This window comes from Musca domestica, unplaced genomic scaffold (assembly GCF_030504385.1).
Source record: "Musca domestica strain aabys unplaced genomic scaffold, Musca_domestica.polishedcontigs.V.1.1 7, whole genome shotgun sequence".
In the NCBI taxonomy this organism is placed as follows: domain Eukaryota; kingdom Metazoa; phylum Arthropoda; class Insecta; order Diptera; family Muscidae; genus Musca; species Musca domestica.
Genome location: NW_026712383.1, coordinates 25,289,558 through 25,311,475, shown reverse-complemented (window position 1 = coordinate 25,311,475; position 21,918 = coordinate 25,289,558). Strand labels below are relative to the sequence as shown.

At 33.6% G+C, this 21,918-nt stretch overlaps 1 protein-coding gene across 3 annotated transcripts in view; it reads left to right on the top strand.

The window, feature by feature from the left end:
- The window catches only part of LOC101888784 (disintegrin and metalloproteinase domain-containing protein 10), a 315,601-nt gene that overhangs the window by 215,786 nt on the left and 77,897 nt on the right, over window positions 1-21,918 (top strand). For all 3 annotated transcript variants that reach the window (XM_059130065.1, XM_059130064.1, XM_059130063.1), the window contains exons 4-5: window positions 16,201-16,397; window positions 16,889-17,324. In XM_059130065.1, the coding sequence (XP_058986048.1) occupies window positions 16,201-16,397; window positions 16,889-17,324 (633 nt within the window). The remainder of the gene's footprint in view (window positions 1-16,200; window positions 16,398-16,888; window positions 17,325-21,918) is intronic.

Sequence of the window (21,918 nt, the reverse complement as noted above, 5' to 3'; positions counted from 1 at the left end):
AACGTGGATTTTTTAAAGAATATTTTTTTCAAGGATCCAAGAAACGTGGATTTTTTAAAGAATATTTTTTCAAGGATCCAGGAAACGTGGATTTTTTAAAGAATATTTTTTCAAGAATCCCAGCAACGTGGATTTTTTAAAGAATATTTTTTCAAGAATCCCAGCAACGTGGATTTTTTAAAGAATATTTTTTCAAGGATCCAAGAAACGTGGATCTTCTAAAGAATATTTTCTCAAGGATCCAAGAAACGTGGATTTTTTAAAGAATATTTTTTCAAGGATCCAAGAAACGTGGATCTTCTAAAGAATATTTTCTCAAGGATCCAAGAAACGTGGATTTTTTAAAGAATATTTTCTCAAGGATCCAAGAAACGTGGATTTTTTAAAGAATATTTTTTCAAGGATCCAAGAAACGTGGATTTTTTAAAGAATATTTTTTCAAGGATCCAAGAAACGTGGATTTTTTAAAGAATATTTTTTCAAGGATCCAAAAAACGTGGATTTTTTAAAGAATATTTTTTTAAGGATCCACAAAACGTGGATTTTTTAAAGAATATTTTTTAAGGATCCACAAAACGTGGATTTTCTATAGAATATTTTTTCAAGGATCCAAGAAACGTGGATTTTTTAAAAGAATATTTTTTCAAGGATCCAAGAAACGTGGATTTTTTAAAATAATATTTTTTCAGGGATCCAAGAAACGTGGATTTTTTAAAGAATATTTTTCCAAAGGATCCAATAAGGCAAAATAATAAGGCAAAAATCCAAGAAATGTTGATTTTTTAAAGAATATTTTTTCAAGAATCCCAGCAACGTGCATTTTTTAAAGAATATTTTTTCAAGGATCCAAGAAACGTGGATTTTTTAAAGAATATTTTTTCAGGGATCCAAGATACGTGGATTTTTTAAAAAATATTTTTTCAAGGATCCAAAAAACGTGGATTTTTTAAAAATATATTTTTTAAAGGATCCAAAAAAAAACGTGGATTTTTTAAAGAATATTTTTTTAAGGATCCAAAAAAAAACGAGGATTTTTTAAAGAATATTTTTTATCCACAAAGCGTGGATTTTTTAAAAAATATTTTTTCAAGGACCATCAGTTGAAGAAACGTGAAGAGAATATTTTCCACATTAGATATGGAAAAATCTGACGCAGTTAGAGGAACTTCCGCAGATCTCCATAGCATAGCATACCTTTCAACGATTTTATCTAACAAATCCTTAAATATATATGCCGATTATTCAATCAATTTGTTAGTCAATTAATTCCAGTTGGATTTGAAATTCACATCCATTGTATTGAGTTCTTTCCTCCTCCCTCTAAAAAAAACGATGTCACGTTTGTTATTTTTTTGGACAAGCCTCATCCATTGATTTTTTCGTTGTTGTTGTTGCTTTGGATAGTTCGCAACAGAAAAACCAAATTTCCAATTTACTCTCCACGATGAAGAAGAAAAAGAAGAATGGTGGCAACATTTTAATGGCCATATGGCATGCGGTGCGGTATGGTGTTTGTTGTTGTTGGTGCTGTTCAATCTGCTGCTTCTTCTTCTTCATGAAGTTTTGCAATACAATTTCGTTGTTGTTGTTGCTTTTTCTGATGATGATGATATAAACTGGGTCAAAACAAATCTACTGTGTATAAGCCATGGTTGATGGTGGTATAGTCGCTGATGTTTTTTTTTTTTTTTGCGAGGCGGCCTGTTTGCCTGCTTGTCGGTTGGGGTTGGGTGAGCAGGCGGTCGTTTGGTCGGTACACTTCTGATGTGTGCCACGTCCTCCTCCTCCTCCTCTTCCTGTTTTATCCAAAACATATTGAGTTGGATTATTTCTTTGGTTGAGGTTTTGTGAGCCGCTGCTGCTTTTTTTTTTTTTTTTTGTATTTCTTTTTCAATTGTATTTGTCATGGCTGGATTTTCAGTTTTGTTTTGCTTTTGAAAATCTATACAAAAGAGTTTTTTTTTTGCCTTCTTTTGAAGAGACACATACATACACACAAATGTGTGTGTGTGTTTCAAATATTGTTGTTTTTACCATTTGCTAGACATTATTTTTAGAAAATGAACCATTTTTTCGTCATCTTCATCCCAATCGTAACTGGTGCTGCTGCTGATGATGGGAGGCAGGCAGGCAGGCAGTCAGCATCTGGCCACAAATTTGTGGTCCCGCTGAGTTAGCACCGGTTCTCCATGTCTTTGGCCTAAAGAAAAAGTGAAACTCATTGCAATTGCAACAGTGAAAACTTGCAACAAAATTCAGGCTACAACAGCTGAAGTCTTTGTGGTTATTGTTGTTGGTAAGAAAACGTTGGCTTATTCTAAACGCTTACTTTTTAGGATCCAGTTTTGCCAGGGCATTATTATTTTTTTATAACCTCCACCATAGTATGGAGGGTATATTAAGTTTGACATTCCTTTTGTAACACCTCGAAATATACATTATAGACCCCATAAAGTATATATATTCTTGATCCGCATAAAATTCTATGTCGATTTAGCGATGTTCGTCCATCTGTCCGTCTGTGGACAGCACTCTAGCTTCCGAACGAATTGAAGTAGATTGATAAAATTTTGCTCAAATGTATGTTATGTCTGCAGGACTTTTGGTATTGAAAATGGGCCATGTAGGTCCACGTTTTGGCACATTCTCCATATAACGGTACCTTCCGATATTCGGTATTTTGATGATTTTAAAGACATTATTCACCGGAATTGTTTCAAATTTGGTATTTAAAGTTCGTAATAGATACTACAGCCTACGACAGAAAATTGTCTGTGCAGGTCCACGTCTTCGTATAGCCTCCATATAACGGTACCTCCCGATATTCGTTATTTTAATGATTTTATGGAGATTTTTTCACCAGAATTGTTTCAAATTTGGTATTTGAAGTTCGTAATGGATACTACAGCCTATGACAGAAAATTGTCAGTGCAGGTCCACGTCTTCGTATAGCCCCCATATAACGATACCTCTCGATATTCGGCATTTTAATGATTTTATGGACATTTTTTCACCAGAATTGTTTCAAATTTGGTATTTGAAGTTCGTAATGAATACTATAGCCTACGACAGAAAATTGTCTGTGCAGGTCCACGTCTTCGTATAGCCCTCATATAACGGTACCTCCCGATATTCGTTATTTTAATGATTTTAGGGACATTTTTTCACCAGAATTGTATCAAATTTGGTATTTGAAGTTGGTAATGGGTACTACAGCCTAAGACAGAAAATTGTTTGTGCAGGTCCACGTCTTCGTAGAGCCCCCATATAACGGTACCTCCCATTATTCGGTATTTTAATGAATTTATGGACATTTTCTCACCAGAATTGTTTCAAATTTGGTATTTAAAGTTCGTAATGGATACTACAGCCTACGACAGAAAATTGTCGGTGCAGGTCCACGTCTTCGTATAGCCCCCATATAACGGTACCCTCCGATATTCGGTATTTTGATTTTATCGACATTATAACCGATTTTTTTTTAAGTTTCGCATTTGAACATTGCAATGGCTTATGACAAATGTTACCTACGCAGGTTCACGTCGTCGTATAGACCCTAATATAATAGCTACGTTCGGTATTTTTAAGATTTTAACAGAATTTTTAACGGATTTTATTGTTTTTGAGAATTGCCAAATTCTTTCCAAATGGTGGAGGTTATTCAAAGTTCGGCCCAATTTTTACAATTTTTTTACTTGTTTGGAAGTGGTTTCTCTCTGGGCCTGATTTGTTCTCTACAATTCGCTAAGGACATACGCCGCCTCCTTTCCCCCACATAAAATGTAACAACAGGCTTCATCAGCAGGTTATTGGGCCAACTGGTGGGTGGGTGTATGGTGTTGCCCTCAAATACAATGACATCGTTGCTCATTGGTGTTCTGGTTTTGTCAGCAGGCAAAGTTTCTTTTCGAATTTACTTAAAATGGTACGACATGTGTTTCTAGGATTTTTGATTAGGGCGTTAAAACCACAACTTTGTAAATTCGATTTTAAGGCATGTAATGGATTCTTAGCAGGAATCTCTATTTACTTCGTCACTGTTCTGCTCTTCTTTCCTCTTGGACTCTTTGAGCATTTTTTGTTCTCATTTTATTTATTTTTTGCCCTGAATTCTGTTCTCAAAAACATAAACTTGCAACCACGATTTTGTCTTTCATTCTTTCTGGCAAATGCAAGGCATTTTTTGTGGGTTAAACGATAGGTTCTGAAAAAGAATAACTTTGAATGGATTAAATTGAATTTAGGAAAGGCGACGTTTCCAAAACTATATTTGATTTTTTATTCAAATTAACTTTGAAATTTTTATAAATTACGAAAAAATCGAAGACCTTCTAAGGTCTTACTTTTGTCTATTTGGAAGCCTTTCAAAACCAGTAACCAGACTTCTATACATATATTTTATAACAGTAAATTGTTGTTCATTTAGACTGAGGGACATCTACGTTTCACAGCGTTGCTAACAATTCTCAACATCAATCAATTCAATTCAACAACCTTAGGTTTGTGTCTTGACAAATGACATTGAGCGACATATACATTTCACTACAATATACATTTACTATACTGCATAACGCCACCAGGCCACAGTTTCTGGACGATTTTTCATTCGGTTTTTTTATTTTTATTTATTTTTTTGTAACTGATCTAGAATTCCCCCTAATACCCTACTAAAACTATATTTGTTTATTCAAAATCAGGGAATATAGTTTATCCCTATATTTTTTTTCTATATCCACTGGACGACATCTTCATTTCCCTACATTGATCATATTTTTCAACCTCTAACACCTCAACTTCAATTTGACATAAATATAAGTACAACTTGGTTTATGCCTTCGATAATCAACACTGAGCGACATCTACATTTCTTTACTGCCACCAAGCCGCAATTTCTAGACTTATTTTAGTAGTTTTTTATGCGAAGTGATCTAGATTTCCCATTTACACTCTACTAACACCACGTTGGATTTTAAATTCATATTAAATTTGAAATTTTTATAAAATTAAAAGAAAAGTCAAGGCCCTCCAAAGGATTGCTGCCTATTCACAACCAGTAAATAGAGTTCTATCTCTATATATTATTTTAGTGAGTTTTTGTTCAATTATACTGACCGACATTTACGTTTCACTGCGTTGCTTACATTTTTGAAAATCACTCAATTTAATTCAACACAACTAGGTTTGTGTCTTTGACAATTGACACTGGGTGACATCTACATTTCACTACAATAAAGGCTTTATAGCACTACAAAACTCGGCCCGGCCACAGTTTCTGGACCTCATTGAATGGAGTTTTCTGTGATTGATCTAGATTTCCTATTAACACTCTAAGAACACAATGTTTTATTTCAAATTCAATTTAAATTCGATTCTTTATACCCTCAGCCATATGGCTGGAGAGGGCATATATCATTTGCTATGGCCAAAACGTGCCTTATCGAAATAACGGTTTTAGACCTTGGACCAATTTCGTTTCAGGGCATTTGGAGTCGATCTATCTCTCTGGCTGGTGCGCACGTTAACTTTCCGCAATATGTATATCATATTTATTTAGGTTCGATACGAAATGGATAATATTGACTCATTGGAAACCTACTCCATAGAGGGAGTACAACTAGAATAATCATAACAGAAGTCAATATATATTTACGTAATCGAACATTGGCTGAGGGTATACATCTATCGGCAAAACCGACTGATAATTTTGAACTTGTTACAGCAAGTATTTGTACATTTAGATTGAGCGACATCTACGTTTAACTGCGTTGCTCCTATTTTTCAACGTCAATCAATTCAGTGCACGCACCTAGGACTTAATATGGACCTTTGAAGGTCTTCCAACCCTGTGAAATTTCCTTTAGCCACAAAAGAAATTCGAATTAAAATCTGGAAAAAAATTGGCCAGAGCTTTCCAATAATGTCTAGATTATTAACCTTTGATAACACCACCAGGCGGCAATTTCTGGAACCTCTTGAGTATCTTATTATTTGCAATTGTATATTTTAAGTGCTTTGGATCAAGAACTCCCATAACCCCTCTACGCACTTGTATATTTTGTGTGTAATGTGATCAAAAACTCCAATAACCCCTATACTTGTTTGCATATTTTGTGTGACATATGAGCCAGAACTCCCATTACCACTCTACTCATTTGTATATTTTGTCTGTTATGTGGTCAAAAACTCCCATAACCCCTCTATTCATTTGTATATTTTGGGCTTTATGCGATCTCGAACTCCCATAACCCCTCTACTCGTTTGTGAGGGTTTTTTTGTGAATTATGTGATCCAGAACTCCGATAAACACTCTACTTACTTATATATTTTATGCTCTAGAACTCCCATTACCACTCTACTCATTTGTATATTTTAAGTGATTTGAATACAGAACTCCCATAACCAATCTACTCATTTGTATATTTAAACAGAAGACCTCCATAAATTGTTTCTTTTTCGTCATATAAACCAAGTCCGTTTAAGAAAAAAGACACATTTCAAAGATCTTCCTAGCATAAACATTTATTCTAGCTTACAATTCTCTACATTACTTACCATTTCATATTCAATGGCAGGGTAATTTAACTCAACCGGGTTTGTGTCATGGATAATTAGCGCTGAGCGACATCTACATATCACGGATACCGAAGCTTTTTTGTACTTCAATTCTTGCAACCACTTAACAGCGTTTTTGGATGTGATCCAGAAACCCCATGATCGCCCTACTCACATATATTTTTAGGGTAGAGGGCTCTACATAGGACTTCTTTAGATTGTGCACATCTGCGTATCTTATCTTGGTGTAGGTTTAGCCCTTAAGTGTATAGAACTCTTTCAAGAATGTTCATTGATTTTATGATCAAAAATTCCCATATAACCTCTACTCATTCGAATACTTTGGGTGTTATGTGATCCCAAACTCCCATAATCACTCTTGTCACTTGTATATTTTATGGTCCAGAACTCCCATAACCACTCTACTAGTTTTTATATTTTAAGCTGAAGATCTCCTTGCTTTTCTTCATAGAAGTTAAAAAAGAAAGAAGATACATTTCAAAGATTTTTCTGCGCTTCAATTCCTGCAACCATTTTAACAGATTTTTATCTGATGTGATCTAGAATCCCCATGATCCCTCTTCTCACACGTACTTGTTAGTCACAGGGTTTTTAAGTTAAGATTTCCTGTCAAGTGGTCTCTGCGACCTGGGACTTTTGCAAATCATAATATTTTCTTTTTCATAGACAGTCAGACGAACAATGATGAATTTTGAAGAATATTTTTTAAATAACTTCTGGGGGAATAATTAAGAATTTTATTTTTATTATTATTTTTTAGAAACTCCTTGGATTTTTGGCAATATTTTAAGGACTTCTTTTTAAGCCTTCACTTCTTATTTTATTTCTATATTTTCCCACAGAAAACATATTGGCTGGCGGGGTTTTACTTGTATCACTCAGTTTTAACAAATCTCTATTTTATTTATTTTCTCTAACTTCCTCGAACACGTCACTTTTCAAGTGCTTCTTTCACAGGCTTCGCCTTTCAGATTATTTGCATATGGATATCTAAACCGAGCGACGAACATACAAGTCAAGATCCATTATGGGTAAATGGTGGGGGTGGGGGAAAAGGAAATTTGTACATTCATTCGTTAAATGGACGTTTGGTCGGATGCTGCATACCTGAGTGGGAGGTGGCGGCGGCAAAAAGGATAGGTCGCTGGTAGAGGATGTTACTTTAAGCTGTTGTTTCTTTGGCATACAGACAAGTGCTTCTTTATGTTATCTAGCTCTTCATCCTTTTTATTTCTTTGCTATTTATTTATGATTATTTGTTCTTTGGTTTGGACCCAGAAAAAAAAACGTAGAAAAACAACATCTAATATTATTTTCCTTTTGAAAGTGATAGAGTTTTTTTGATGTCTTCCATTTTTAAGCCATGTATTTGCTTGTTGCCAAAGAGCCTTGAGCGTAATCATTTGTCTTTGTGTGTGTAAGTGTGGCAGCATGTAAATAAGAGATGAACATAAACTGAAAGAAATGCATTTCAGCAAAGGTAATGTTTTTCCTTTTTTTCTTTTCACAGAATTTTTTTTGTGAAAAGAATTTCTCCAGAAGTCAGCATCTTTCTATGGCCCCACAAGTATTTAACCTTAAGCTGTTTTATCAATGACCGACCAGTCATCTGGTTTTCTTTTTTTTCTTCTGCTCCTGCACCTTTGTAATAAAACTACATAATTGTAAATATTTTGGTTTTTTCCTGACCTTTTTTTAAGCTAAAGGCCAGTCGGAAATAGAAGATGTGTATTTACTTTGTATCAAATGAAATTCAAGAGAGTTTTCTTTTAAAGAAAAAAAGGAAATGAATTAAATTCAATAAAAAGATGAAATTCTATTGTTTTTTTTTAATGACGGGGCGCCATCTATATTTCGAGACTTAATTCGTGTGTATATTTTCGCACCAGGGTGACATCTGTCAGGACCTTACTTACCTCATCAAGTACTATCACACTATACAATGCAAACCGGTTTGTGTCAGCGACATCTATATTTCATTTGCAACAGTTCTATGTATTTCAGGTAACCCATATCGACTCTACTCACGTGTATGCTCTTGCAACAGTTATAAGTGTTCCAAGTAACCCATAACCACTCTACTCATGTTGTGAAAAACAATAATTACATGATATTTGAATAAACTTAGATCCTTTAATAGGGCTTCTATAAATCCAAGGCCTTCTACTGGTATTCTAATTGTAGGTCGCCATCTATTTTTAAAGATATAAATTCCTTCTTTATATTTTATTAAATAGAGATAGTGGATGACATTTTAAAATTATCCGACATCTACTTAAAAAACACTAATCATGTGTCAATCAAATCAAACATGTGTTTAGAACCAGAACTCCCATAACCACTCTACTCAAATGTATATTTTGGATAGGAGATCATACCCAGGGCCTATTTCACCTTCAAGGGCAGGGTAATTTTAAATAATTACTAACACAAATTGGTGTGTGTGCCTTGGCTAATGAACGTCTGGCGACATCTTCCTAAGAGGGCAGGGTAATTTTAAATAATTATTAACACAAATTGGTGTGTGCCTTGGCTAATCAACGTCTGGCGACATCTTCATTTCACTGCTGCGGGGGCTTGGCTGAACTTTTTGTATAGCTTCGTATATGCTGTGTTCCAGAACTCCCATAACCGCTCTACTCACATATATATTTTAGATAGAAGACCTTTCAATTTTAATAATTAATTTTCACAACAAGTCTGAACTGAAGAAGAAACCCAGTTGTAAAATTTTGAGGGATATTTGCGGTGATGGTTGAGATATTATTTTTCCATGAAATTTAAAGCCTCTGGAAGAGGGCATTCTAATTCAAATGAGGTGTGTGTGTCTTTGATCATGAACACTGGACGACATCTACATTTCATTACCACAAGGCCTCAGCAGAAATCATTTTTTCTCTCTGCTGTGCTCCAGAACTCCCATAACCGATCTACTAACATTCATATTTTGGATAGAAGACATTTTAAACAGAACCACACATACGACATCTATTCCTAAAAGATTGTAAGGTTTAATGATTATTGCAACTCAGAAACGAAGTGAGATTTATGCTCTCAAGACAAGTTCAATTCGTTAGGAAGTTATAGCCCGCAGAAATTTTGTTTCCAAAATGTTGTTCAATGAAGAGAAAACCCAGTTGTATAATTTGAGATATTGTTTCTGAAATGTTGCAGTCTCTGGTAGAGGATTCTCTTACAGAAATAGGTATGTGTGTCTTTGGAACCCTGGGCGACATCTACATTTCAGTGCAATATGAGCTTAAATAAATTTATGGTAATAGCTCTTTGTGTGCTGTGCCTTAGAAACCCCATAACCTCCTACTCTAGATGAAAGACCTTTTAAAGCAGATGGATTTTTCATCTTCTGAAATGTTGCAGTCTCTGGTGGAGGATTCCCTTACACAAATAGGTCTTTGGAACCTTGGGCGACATCTACATTTCAGTGCAATATGAGCTTGAATAAATTTATGGTAATGGCTTTTTGTGTGCTGTGCTTTAGAAACCCCATAACCTCCTACTCACTTCTATATTTTAGATGGAAGACCTGTTGAAGCAATAATGTTAAATGAATATAAGGTTAAAGTAATTTCTTCTATTCGTGATTGAAAAGAGATCCATACTTTCAATACAAGTTCAAGATGTTAAGATTTGCCGAATGCTTCCTATGTTATAGTTCCTATAAGTTATGCTCCCAAATTGTTGCAAACTGAAAAAGATACTAAGTTCTAAAATTTTAGGAATATTTGCGATGTTGGTTGAGAGGCTGGAATAAATCCTATACCAACAAAACTTCTGAAATCAGGTGGATATTTCATCTTCTGAAAAGTTACAGCCTATGAAGGAAGTCTTCCTAATATAAAATAGGTATGTGTGTTTGCTAACGAACCCTGGGCGCCATCTACATTTTCCTACAATCGGAGCTTGGCTGAACTTATGTTAATGGATTTTGGTGCCATGTGTTCCTGAGTTCCCATAACCACCCTACTCATATGTATATTTTAGATATAAGACCCTGCAAACCGTTAATGTTATTCCTTTTTAAAATAAAAATTTATACGGCATCTCTGCACATAATTGAAAAGGGATTCGTCCATATATTCAGTACAATTTTTTTAATTAAGAAAATCTTCTATTGATTCTGAAGCCATGGTACCTAAAATATATGTCTTCAAAAAGTAACGAACTGAAAAAGTTCCACAGCTGGAAATTTTGTGCGATATCTCCGATATCTATTGAGAGATAGCAAATATCCGTTAACAAATGATAAATTTGATGTTCCTTCTTTTCAAATCAGTCGAATTCTTTCAGCTGAACACAAAATCTGAAAACTTGAAGCCCCGGGGGAAATACTTACAAAATAAACTCAAACTTACGAAACACTTTTTGTACTTGCATATTTTTCCAATATCTCTGGACCTTTTTAAGTTATCCTTATACAATTAATACCAACTAGGGATGGGATGCTCTTCCTTTTAATCTAGGAAAAGATTTTAATTCAACACAAGTAGAAAAAAAGTTGTAGCATCTGACTTTAGGAAAATGTTAACAGGAGAAATTCCCTTGGTTTTGAGTAACCTTACTAAACACTTACGCTGTCTGAATATTTTTCCGATATCTCTGATACTTGTTGAGTAATATATCTCAGAATTTATACTAATTTTGGATGAGCTATTTCTCATTGTAAGTGAAGCATTTTTTTTTTTTTTTTTTGAAGTTTAACTCTAAAAACGGGGAGATGTAAATGAAAAGTGATTACGGTAAAATTAATTAAGCCAGTGTTATAGGTATATGCATACATTTTGCTGTGCGATATCCCTGATATTTATTGAGGTTCTTTCATGAAGTTCTTCTTATTAATCTCAAGACAGAATCCTCTAAACCCAGATCCATTTTAATCAAAATTGTGTATTACCTGAGAACTTATGGATCCAAAATTGAAATAATGAAAAATTTCCAAAAAATATTTTTTTTGGGTAACTGCTTCTTTTGGCTATATCTTTTGTATTTATTGAGATTCATTTACAAAATGTATGTGGATCAGAGAACAGATATCATTCTTAAAAATTCGTATGTAATTTTGCAATTCGACGATATAAGTGTAAAGTTGTAGTTCTTTAAAAATGCTGATGAAAAATTTCGCAAAACTTTGGAACTTTTGGCAATGGAATATTTGTCCGATATCTTGCGTATTTGTTGAGATATGTCTAAAATATTTTTATGAAAGAAAGAAGAGGTGATTCCCTTTACGAACAATACAACATTGAGAAAAACCAACATCGGATTGAAAAATGGTGGTCTTTGAAAATGATTGCGCAAAAAATGAGTGGTATTTTGAAATTCAAGTTATAGGGGTTTTTTGCCGATATATCGTTTATTTTATGAGCTATATTAACCAAATTGGCATGAAATGAAAGGGAAGAGAATAGTTCCTCAAAAAAATATTAATTCAGAAAATATCAATAGTTATTTTAGATGATACGGGTTTAGAAAACTCATTATGGAATTATTTTTGAAAATTTTACATTTTGCGTACTTGTGTATTTTTGGCCATATCTCTGCTATTTGTTGAGATATATCCACACAATTTATATGAAGTCTTCATTAGATATTCTGAGTTACATATTGTGATATATAAATAAAAAATATTTACTGGCCGAAAAGTTATGGGCTCTGGAAGGGCAGTGCGCAAAAATTTGCATACATAGTTGCAAAGTGAGTTACTCGGAAATTTTCCGATATCTTCACTACCTGTTGAGATATCAGCATCGAAATGACATTTATTTAAAATTAACTAATTCCTCTTTCAGCAACATGTTAAATCTTCAAAATATATTGTATACTTTTGAATTAATGGCCCTTAAGTTATGACAACTGAGACTAATTTTGAAAATGCAACATTTTGGTACTTGGTTATGTTTGACCATATCTCTGGTATTTGCTGAGATATATGCACATAATTTTTAGCAGTCATCCATTTAATGCTCTGTTTTAAAAATCGATTTACTTTATTGAAAAATTTAGATCCGTTAAAAAGTTGTGTTCCTTGGAAACGGAATACAAAAAAATGGTGCACAAATTACATGTTTTTAGTACTCACGATTTTTTGACATATCTCTGGTATCTGTTGAGTTTCACAGGATATTTTATTAGAATGCCTTGCAGATATATGCAAGAAGGACACCCCCATCCTCTCTTCTTTATAACGCAGATCTTTCGCCACCGTTTTACGGATGTAAGACCTCATAAAGTTATTACAAAATATAGAAACCAATATCATGCCTTTTGTTATAAGGCCTCCTACAGATCTTCTCGATGTAGTACTCCCTTTCTCTACAGTCCCTCCTTCCTCTACATTCTCTCCTATTATCCCCTAGTACCGTAAAAATCTCAAACAAATGACTGTAATTTATCTCAACGTTCCTTTTTTTCTAATTTGTGATTAAATACGAAATTTATTTATCTCCGGTATATTACATTTTACACATTGATTTATAATAAAAACAAAAAAACGGAATAAACAAATTTCAGAACAACAACAAAAGTGTACACTCGCACACACACACACAAAACGTTTATCAATCTAATTGTATGGCATTAAATTATTTATCCTTCCTCAGTGGCCTGATATATGCTCTGCAGGCTAAAAGGGATTAAACACTTTCATTTGTTTTTGGCCTGACTTGACTTTGGGCCCATAAATTTGCCAAGAAAAACACATAAATTCTAATGCTGACCGAGTTTTTTTCTTTTCGTAGATTGCCAGAAAGTAAAGAAGGAATAGATGAAGAAGAAGAACAGGAGGAGAGCAACGATTAAGTAGTAAAAATGGGGAAAATGGTTTTATTGGGCAGGTGTTAAAGGGAAAAAAACTTGTTGCAAGTTGTAAGAAAGAGTGGGTATTCCGAGGAGCTTAATTTAAGGGTAATTTAGGGATGGATAATTTATCTATAGTATTCTCAGGGTGGGAATAATGTATCTACATATTTATCATATTTAAGGCGTGGATAATGTATCTAGAGTATATTTTAGGAATGGATAACGCATCTACTGTATTTTTGTATAATGTATCTACAGCATGTTGAGGGTACGGATAATGTATCTAGAGTATATTTTAGGCATGGATAATGTATCTACAGTATTTTGAAGGTACGGCTAATGTATATACAGCATTTTGGGGGTACGGATAATGTATCTACAGAATTTTGAGGGCACGGATAATGTATCCAGAGTATATTTTAGGCGTGGATAATGTATCTATAGTATTTTGAGGGTACGGATAATATATCAACAGCATTTTGAGGGTATGGATAATTTATCTAGAGTATATTTTAGACGTGGATAATGTATCTACAGTATTTTGTGGGTACGGATAATGTATCTAGAGCATATTTTAGGCGTGGATAATGTATCTACAGTATTTTGAGGGCAGAGATAATGTATCTACAGCATTTTGAGGGCACGGATAATGTATCTACAGCCTTTTGAGGGCAGAGATAATGTATCTACAGCATTTTGAGAGTACGGATAATGTATCTACAGCATTTTGAGGGTACGGATAATATATGTAGAGTATATTTTAGGCGTGGATAATGTACCTACAGTATTTTGAGGGAACGGATAATATGTCTACAGTATTTTGAGGGTACGGATAAAGTATCTACAGTATATTTTAGGCGTGGATAATGTATCTACAGTATTTTAAGGGTACGGATAATGTATCTAGAGTATATTTTAGGCGTGGATAATGTATCTACAGTATTTTGAGGGTACGGATAATGTATCTAGAGTATATTTTAGGCGTGGATAATGTATCTAGAGTATATTTTAGGCGTGGATAATGTATCTACAGTATTTTAAGGGTACGGATAATGTATCTAGAGTATATTTTAGGCGTGGATAATGTATCTACAGTATTTTAAGGGTACAGATAATGTATCTAGAGTATATTTTAGGCGTGGATAATGTATCTACATTATTTTGAGGGTACGGATAATGTATCTAGAGCATATTTTAGGTTTGGATAATGTATCTAGAGTATATTTTAGGCGTGGATAATGTATCTAGAGTATATTTTAGGCGTGGATAATGTATCTACAGTATTTTGAGGGTACGGATAGTATATCTAGAGTATATTTTAGGTGTGGATAATGTATCTACAGTATTTTGATAATATATCTAGAGTATATTTTAGACGTGGATAATGTATCTAGAGTATATTTAAGGCGTGGTTAATGTATCTACATTATTTCAAGGGTACGGATAATGTATCTAGAGTATATTTTAGGCGTGGATAATGTATCTACAGTATTCTGAGGGTACGGATAATGTATCTACAGCATTTTGAGGGTACGATAACATATCTACAGTATATTTTAGGGTACGGATTATGTATCTACAGCATTTTGAGTGTACGGATTATGTATCTACAGCATTATGAGTGTACGGATAATGCATCTGGAATATATTTTTGGCGTGGATAATGTATCTACAGCATTTTGAGGGTACAGATAATGTATCTACAGCATTTTCAGGGTACGAATTAAGTATATTAAGGCTTTGATAATGTATCTCCAGTATATTTAAGGGCACGGACAATGTATCTATACTACATAGTCCCCACAAAGTATAAATATTCTTGAACAGCATAAAATTCCATGTCGATTTAGCGATGTCCGTCCGTCTGTGGAAATCACTCTAGCCTCCGAACGAAATAAAGTAGGATGATAAAATTTTACTCAAATGTATATTACGTCTGCAGGACTTTTGGGTATTGAAAATGGGCCATGTAGGTTTACGTTTTAGTATATTTCCCATATAATAGTATCTCCTTATTTTCGGTATTTTGGTGATTTAAGTGACATTGTTCAACGGAAATATTTCATATTTGGTATTTGCATAACTACAGCATAACTACAGCCTAAGAAAGAAAATTGTCCGTGCAGGTCCAAGTCTTCGCATAGCCCCCATCATCTCGATATTCGGTATTTGGATGATTTTAGTGACATTATTCACCGGAGATGTTTCAAATGTGATATTTGAAGTTCGTAGTGTATGCTACAGCCTAAGACAGAAAATTGTGTCCACGTCTTCGTATAGCCCCCATATAATGTTACCTCCCTATTTTCGGTATTTTGATGATTTTAGTGACATTATTAACCGGAATTGTTTCAAATTTGGCATTTGTATTTCGTAATGCATAACTACAGCCTATGACAGAAAATTGTCTGTGCAGGTCCACGTCTTCGTATAGCCCCATATAACGGTACCTCCCGATATTAGGCATTTTGATGGTTTTAGCAACATTATTCATCGATTTTTTTTTTCAAGTTTCGTATTTGAATTTTGTAAAGGTTTATCACAAATTTACCTATGCAGGTATACGTCGTCGTATAGACCCCAATATAACGGCTATATTCAGAATTTTTTAAGATTTTATCAGATTTTTTAACGGATTTTATTTTTTGAAAGTTGCTATATTCGTTTCCAAAAGTGGAGGGTCGGGCCGAACTTACAGCTTTTGTACTTGTTAGATACACAATGAATCTCCATATTTTTAAAAATTTTCTTACATTTTGTAAAACCCCGATTTTAATTGTTTCTCTCTTTTCTGTTTCTGTCTCTTTGCAGGTCACAACCGTTTGAACGAATACATATCGCATTATGAAACACTTAGTTATGATCATCAACACATACGCGCTAGTCACCACAGAGCCCGGCGATCAGTGACCAAAGATCATTTTGTACATTTAAAATTTCAAGCACATGGAAGAGATTTCCATATTAGATTAAAACGTGATTTACAAACATTTAGCGATAAGTTAGAGGTAAGTCGGAATAGCATTTTTTGCGATAAATATCCCTGCTAACATAGATCTATTGAAACATAACTTAAATCTTCCAATTTTTTGATAATTTCCAAATGAAGTTTTATTTCAAACATCTAAAACATGTCTTTGTTTAAGGTGTTAGATGTGATTTCATTTCAAACTTCCGAAGACTCCATAGTTTTTGATAAACCTAAAGTTTATGGGGGCTGAGATTTAAGCTCCAACTCATACCTTACACCTCCAACTTATATCGAACTGCAAAAGTTTGAGCTTAAACCTCGCCAATATTCGTTTAACATCAGGCTGTTTTGGGTTTGATATCAAACCTCTTCAAGTTTACCTCATACTTGAAATAAGCCTGAATTATCCGAATTTGAAGTTCGATGTCTTTCGTCACTCTGAAATAACATTTTCCTTTTTTTCCACTTCCTTCCTCTCAGATTTACATCATATTTTTTTCTATTCTATTCTCTCTTATTTTTCGCCAGATAATTGATAGCAATGGACCTCTCGATGTATCAACCGATCACATATATGAGGGCCACGTGATAGGGGATCGTAATAGTTATGTTTTCGGTTCCATATTGGATGGTGTATTTGAGGGTAAAATTATTACCGAACGTGATGCCTACTATGTTGAACATGCCAAACGTTATTTTCCAACAAATTTTACATCATCACCACAAATGCAATCGTTAGAGTTGCACAGTACTGAGACAAATAGTTCATCAATGTCGTCGTCAACGACAACAACAACATCAACTACTACGACGACGTCGACAACAACAGAAAATCCTACAAGAAATGCTGCAAAACCTAAAAGTATCATCGACCATCATGACGAAGCTGTGCAAAGTATTGGCTTTCATTCGGTGATTTATAAGGAATCGCATGTCGACGATGCCTACAAGGATGTTCGAGAAGGTAAGTTAAGAAGAAAACATTTCAAGATATGTTAGTTTAAAATTTATAGCCCATTAAAATCTGGAAACACATACAGAATGATTCTTCAAACTATTCGAGTTTGAGGTCGAAATACTTAAGTTTGATGTCAAACTACTCAATTTTAATGCAAAAATTTTTTCATTTGATGTCAAACTACTTGAATTTGTGGTATCAAACTACTCAAGTATGATATCAAACTATTTAGGTTTGATGTCAAACTTCTTAGGATTGATGTCAAACTACTAAACTTTGATGTCAAACTACTTAAGTTTGATGTACAAATTGTTCATTTGATGTCAAAATAGTTAAATTTGGTGTCAAACTACTTAGGTTCGATGTCAATCGGTTTAGGTTTGATGTCAAACCAACTAAGTTTGACATCAGACTACTTAAGTTTTATATCAGACTACTTAAGTTTGACGTCAAACTACTTAAATTTGGTGTCTAACTAATTAGGTTTGATGTCAAACATCTCCATTTGATGTCAATCTACTTAAGTTTGCTATCGAACTTCTTCATTTAATGTCTAACTACTTAAGTTTAATGTCAAACTGATTAAATTTGGTATCAAACTACTTAGGTTTGATGTCAAACTGCCTAAGTTTTGTATCAAACTACTTAGGTTTGATGTCTAACTACTTAAGTTTGATATCAAACGTCTTCATGTAATGTCCAACTAATTAGGTTTGATGTCATACCTCTTCATTTGATGTCAAACTAGTTAGGTTTGATATCAAACTTCTTCCTTCAATGTCCAACTACTTAAGTTTGAAGTCATGCTGTTTAAATTTGGTATCAAGCTACTTAGGTTTGATGTCAAACTTCTTCACTTCAGGTCAAACTACTTATGTTTTTTGTCAAACTTCTTCCTTTGAGGCCAAACTACTCGAGTTTATGTCAAACCACCTAATTTGATATCGAACTTCTTCATTTAATGTCCAAATACTTAAGTTTGATGTCGAACTACTTAAATTTGATGTCTAACTACTTAGGTTTGATGTCAAACTACTTAAATTTAGAGTCAAACTACTTAGGTTTGATGTCAAACCTCTTAATCTTATGTTAAACTATTTAGGTTTGATATCAAACTTTTTCCTGCAATGTCCAACGACTTAAGTTTGATGTCGTACTGCTTAAATTTGGTATCAAACTACTTAGGTTTGACGTCAAACTTCTTCCCTTCAGGTGAAACTACTCGGGTTTATGTCAAACCACTTAAATTTGTGGTTAAGCTACTTAGCCTTCATCTTAAACTACTTAAGTTTGACGTCATACTACTCAAGATTGACATCATACTACTTAAGTTTTATGTCAAACTTCTGAAGTTTGATGTCAAACTTAAGTTTGATGTCAAATATCTTAAGGGTGGTGTCAAGTTCTTGATTTGCTGTCAAACTACTCTGGTTTATGCCAAACCACCTAAGTTTGATGTCAAACTGCTTAAATTTGATATCAAACTACTTAAATTTGGTATCAAACTACTTAAATTTGGTATCAAACTACATTAGTTTAATTTCAGCCACTTAACTTTGATGTCAAACTTCTTAAGTTTGATGTCAAACTTCTTTAGTTTGATATCAAATTTCTTAAGTTTGATGTCAAATTTCTTAAGTTTGATGTCAAATTTCTCAAGTTTGATGTCAAAATTCCTAAGTTTGATGTCAAACTTCTTAAGTTTGATGTCAAACTTCTTAAGTTTGATGTCAAACTTCTTAAGTTTGATGTCAAACTTCTTAAGTTTGATGTCAAACTTCTTAAGCTTGATGTCAAACTTCTTAAGTTTGATGTCAAAATTTCTATGTTTGATGTCATAATTCCTAAGTTTGATGTCAAACTTCTTAAGTTTGATGCCAAAATTTCTAAGTATGATATCATAATTCCTAAGTTTGATGTCAAAATTCTTAAGTTTGATGTCAAACTTCTTCGTTTGAGGTCAAGTTACTCGATATTTTCTCAAACTACTCAAGTTTGATAACAAACTACTTAGGTTTGATATCAAGCTAACAAGGTTTGATGTCACCGGATCATCTTTGGGGTCTAGTCTACTAGGTTTGATGACTGGCTAACTAGATTTGATGTCAAACTACCGAGTTTGGTGTCTAACTTGCTAGGTTTGATGCCTGGCCATCTATGTTTCAGGTCTAGGTTTTAAAGTAAACTCACTTGGTTTGATATGAAAGAAGATCACTTTAACTTGTCTTTCGGTTCTCCGATACATAGAAAGGACCCTTTGAGGTCTTCTATACATCGGATATCTCCTTAAAGTCAGCTGTATTTTTTAAATTCCAAGCTCTACTTTACAGTCAAACGAATTTATTAGTCGACTTCCTCCTGTTGTTGGTTCCTCTTTTTTTTCTCTCCCATTCTATTCAACCTGTTTTTGGGTATTTTTTTTTGCTACTTTGTTTGTTGGTTCGTTACACATGTGAGGTTGTTAAAACATATTTGACTGACATGTTTTTTCTTTTTGCAAGTGACATGCTTGTTTTTTTATTCACGGCTTTATACGAGTAGTTTTATTACAAACCATATATCATTTTGCTTTGTTGCTGTTCAAATTTTAAATGTGAAAAACACTATAAGTTTTATGTAATTTTTAAGTACGGGTCAAAAATAAAAAAAAAAAATGGTACACTGTTTCCTTCGGGGATTTTGAGATCCCAGAAAAATTTAATAAAAAAAATGTTCAAAATGGAAGCTAATTTTTGTGAAAGATGAGTTCTGCTTCCGATTTGGTGACAAATAAGTTAGGTTTGATGAGAAACTATCTAGGTTTGAAGTCAAACTGGTTTAGTTTGTTGTCAAAACTAGCAGTTCTGATTTCAAACTGGTTACGTTTGATGTCAAAATAGTTAGAATTGAAGTCAAACTATTTAGGTTCGATGCCGAACTATCGAGGTTTGATGTAAAATTAGTGTATCAACTTAGTCAGGCTTGATGTCAAATTTGTTAGGTTTGATGTCAATTATTTAGGTTTGATGCCAAATTAGCATGGTTTGGGGATAAACTGGCAAGGTTTATTGTGAAACATGTTAGGTTTGAAGTAAAACTAAGGGTTTTGAAATCGAACTTGTTAGGCTTGATGTCAAACTAGTTAGGTTTGATGTCACTTTATTAGGTTTGATATCAAACTATCACTTTTGATGTCAAACTAGTTTGGTTGAATGATTAACTGACAAGGTTTGAGGTCAAACTAGTTAGGTTTGACGTCAAACTAGTAAGGCTTGATGTCAAACTTGTTAGGTTTGATATCACTTTGTTAGGTTTGATGTCAAACTATCACGATTTGTGTCAAAATAGCATTGTTAGATGATTAATTGACAAGGTTTGATGTCAAACTAGTTGAGTTCGTTATCAAACTAGTTATTTTAAGGTAAAGCTAGTTAGGTTTAATGTCAAACTAGTTAGGTTTGATGTCAAACTAGTTAGGTTTGATGTCAAACTAGTTAGGTTTGATGTCAAACTAGTTAGGTTTGATGTCAAACTAGTTAGGTTTGATGTGAAATTAGATAGGTTTGATGTCAAACTAGTTAGGTTTGATGTCAAACAGTAATGTTTGATGTCAAACTAGTTAGATTTGACGTCAAACTAGCTAGGTTCGGTGTCAACCAGTAATGTTTGATATTCAAATGTTTAAGTTTGGCATCATACTTCTCCAATTTGAAATCCCAATTGTTGTCTTTTGACTTGGAAATGCTGTAAATAATATTCTAATAACCCTTGCAGTACCCCAGTTGAGTCACTCTCACCCTTCAAACACTTACGTTTTTTTTTTTTGCTACACATTGCACCCCTTGCCATTATAACTTTTCACATGACCATTAATGTTTTTTTTTATTTGAGCTGGTCTTTTTTTTTTTTCTTCTGACATAACCTCGTCCAATTGTTGTCGTTGTTTCTCTGTCACATGATCATACCCGGCTTTTTTGCCTGGCTGCCTGTGTATGTGAGGGTTTGTACTTTAAACGACAATTCCCTAATGGATTTGGGATTTTTACTTTATTTTAAACAATTTTCAGTCAAACGCAACATGAATAAAATATTCAATTTTTTATATTTTTTGTATTTTTTCTCGTTCACATAAATAAGCCGTAAATATTTCCAATGAAAAATGAAATGAAAAACAAAAAAAGAAACAACCCGAATCCAATTTTCAATAAGTTCGATATTTCACTTTTCGAGCATACTGCAAAACCAAACAACTGGAAAGGTAATGAGTTTTTGTGTAAATGTATTCATGGATTTCAATGGATTGCAATATTTATGAGTGGTTGTTTTTTTTTTTTTTGTTTTTTGGAAAGTGAACTTTTAACCTACATAATTCGGTTGCAGTTGTGCATTTGCTGAATGTTATTTAAAAAATATATTTTTAGGTGGGGGGGATGTTAAAAACAATAACTGGCAATGGCCTACATATTAATGGAAGCGAATCGAATTTTTTAGTCGAAAATTTTTCTAAAATTTGTTCGAAGTTATTTTTCTTAGTGCCCTTAAATTCCAATTTGATGTCAAACTACCCAGTTTGAAGTCAAACTACTATAGTTTGATATCAAACTACCCGAGCTTTATGTCA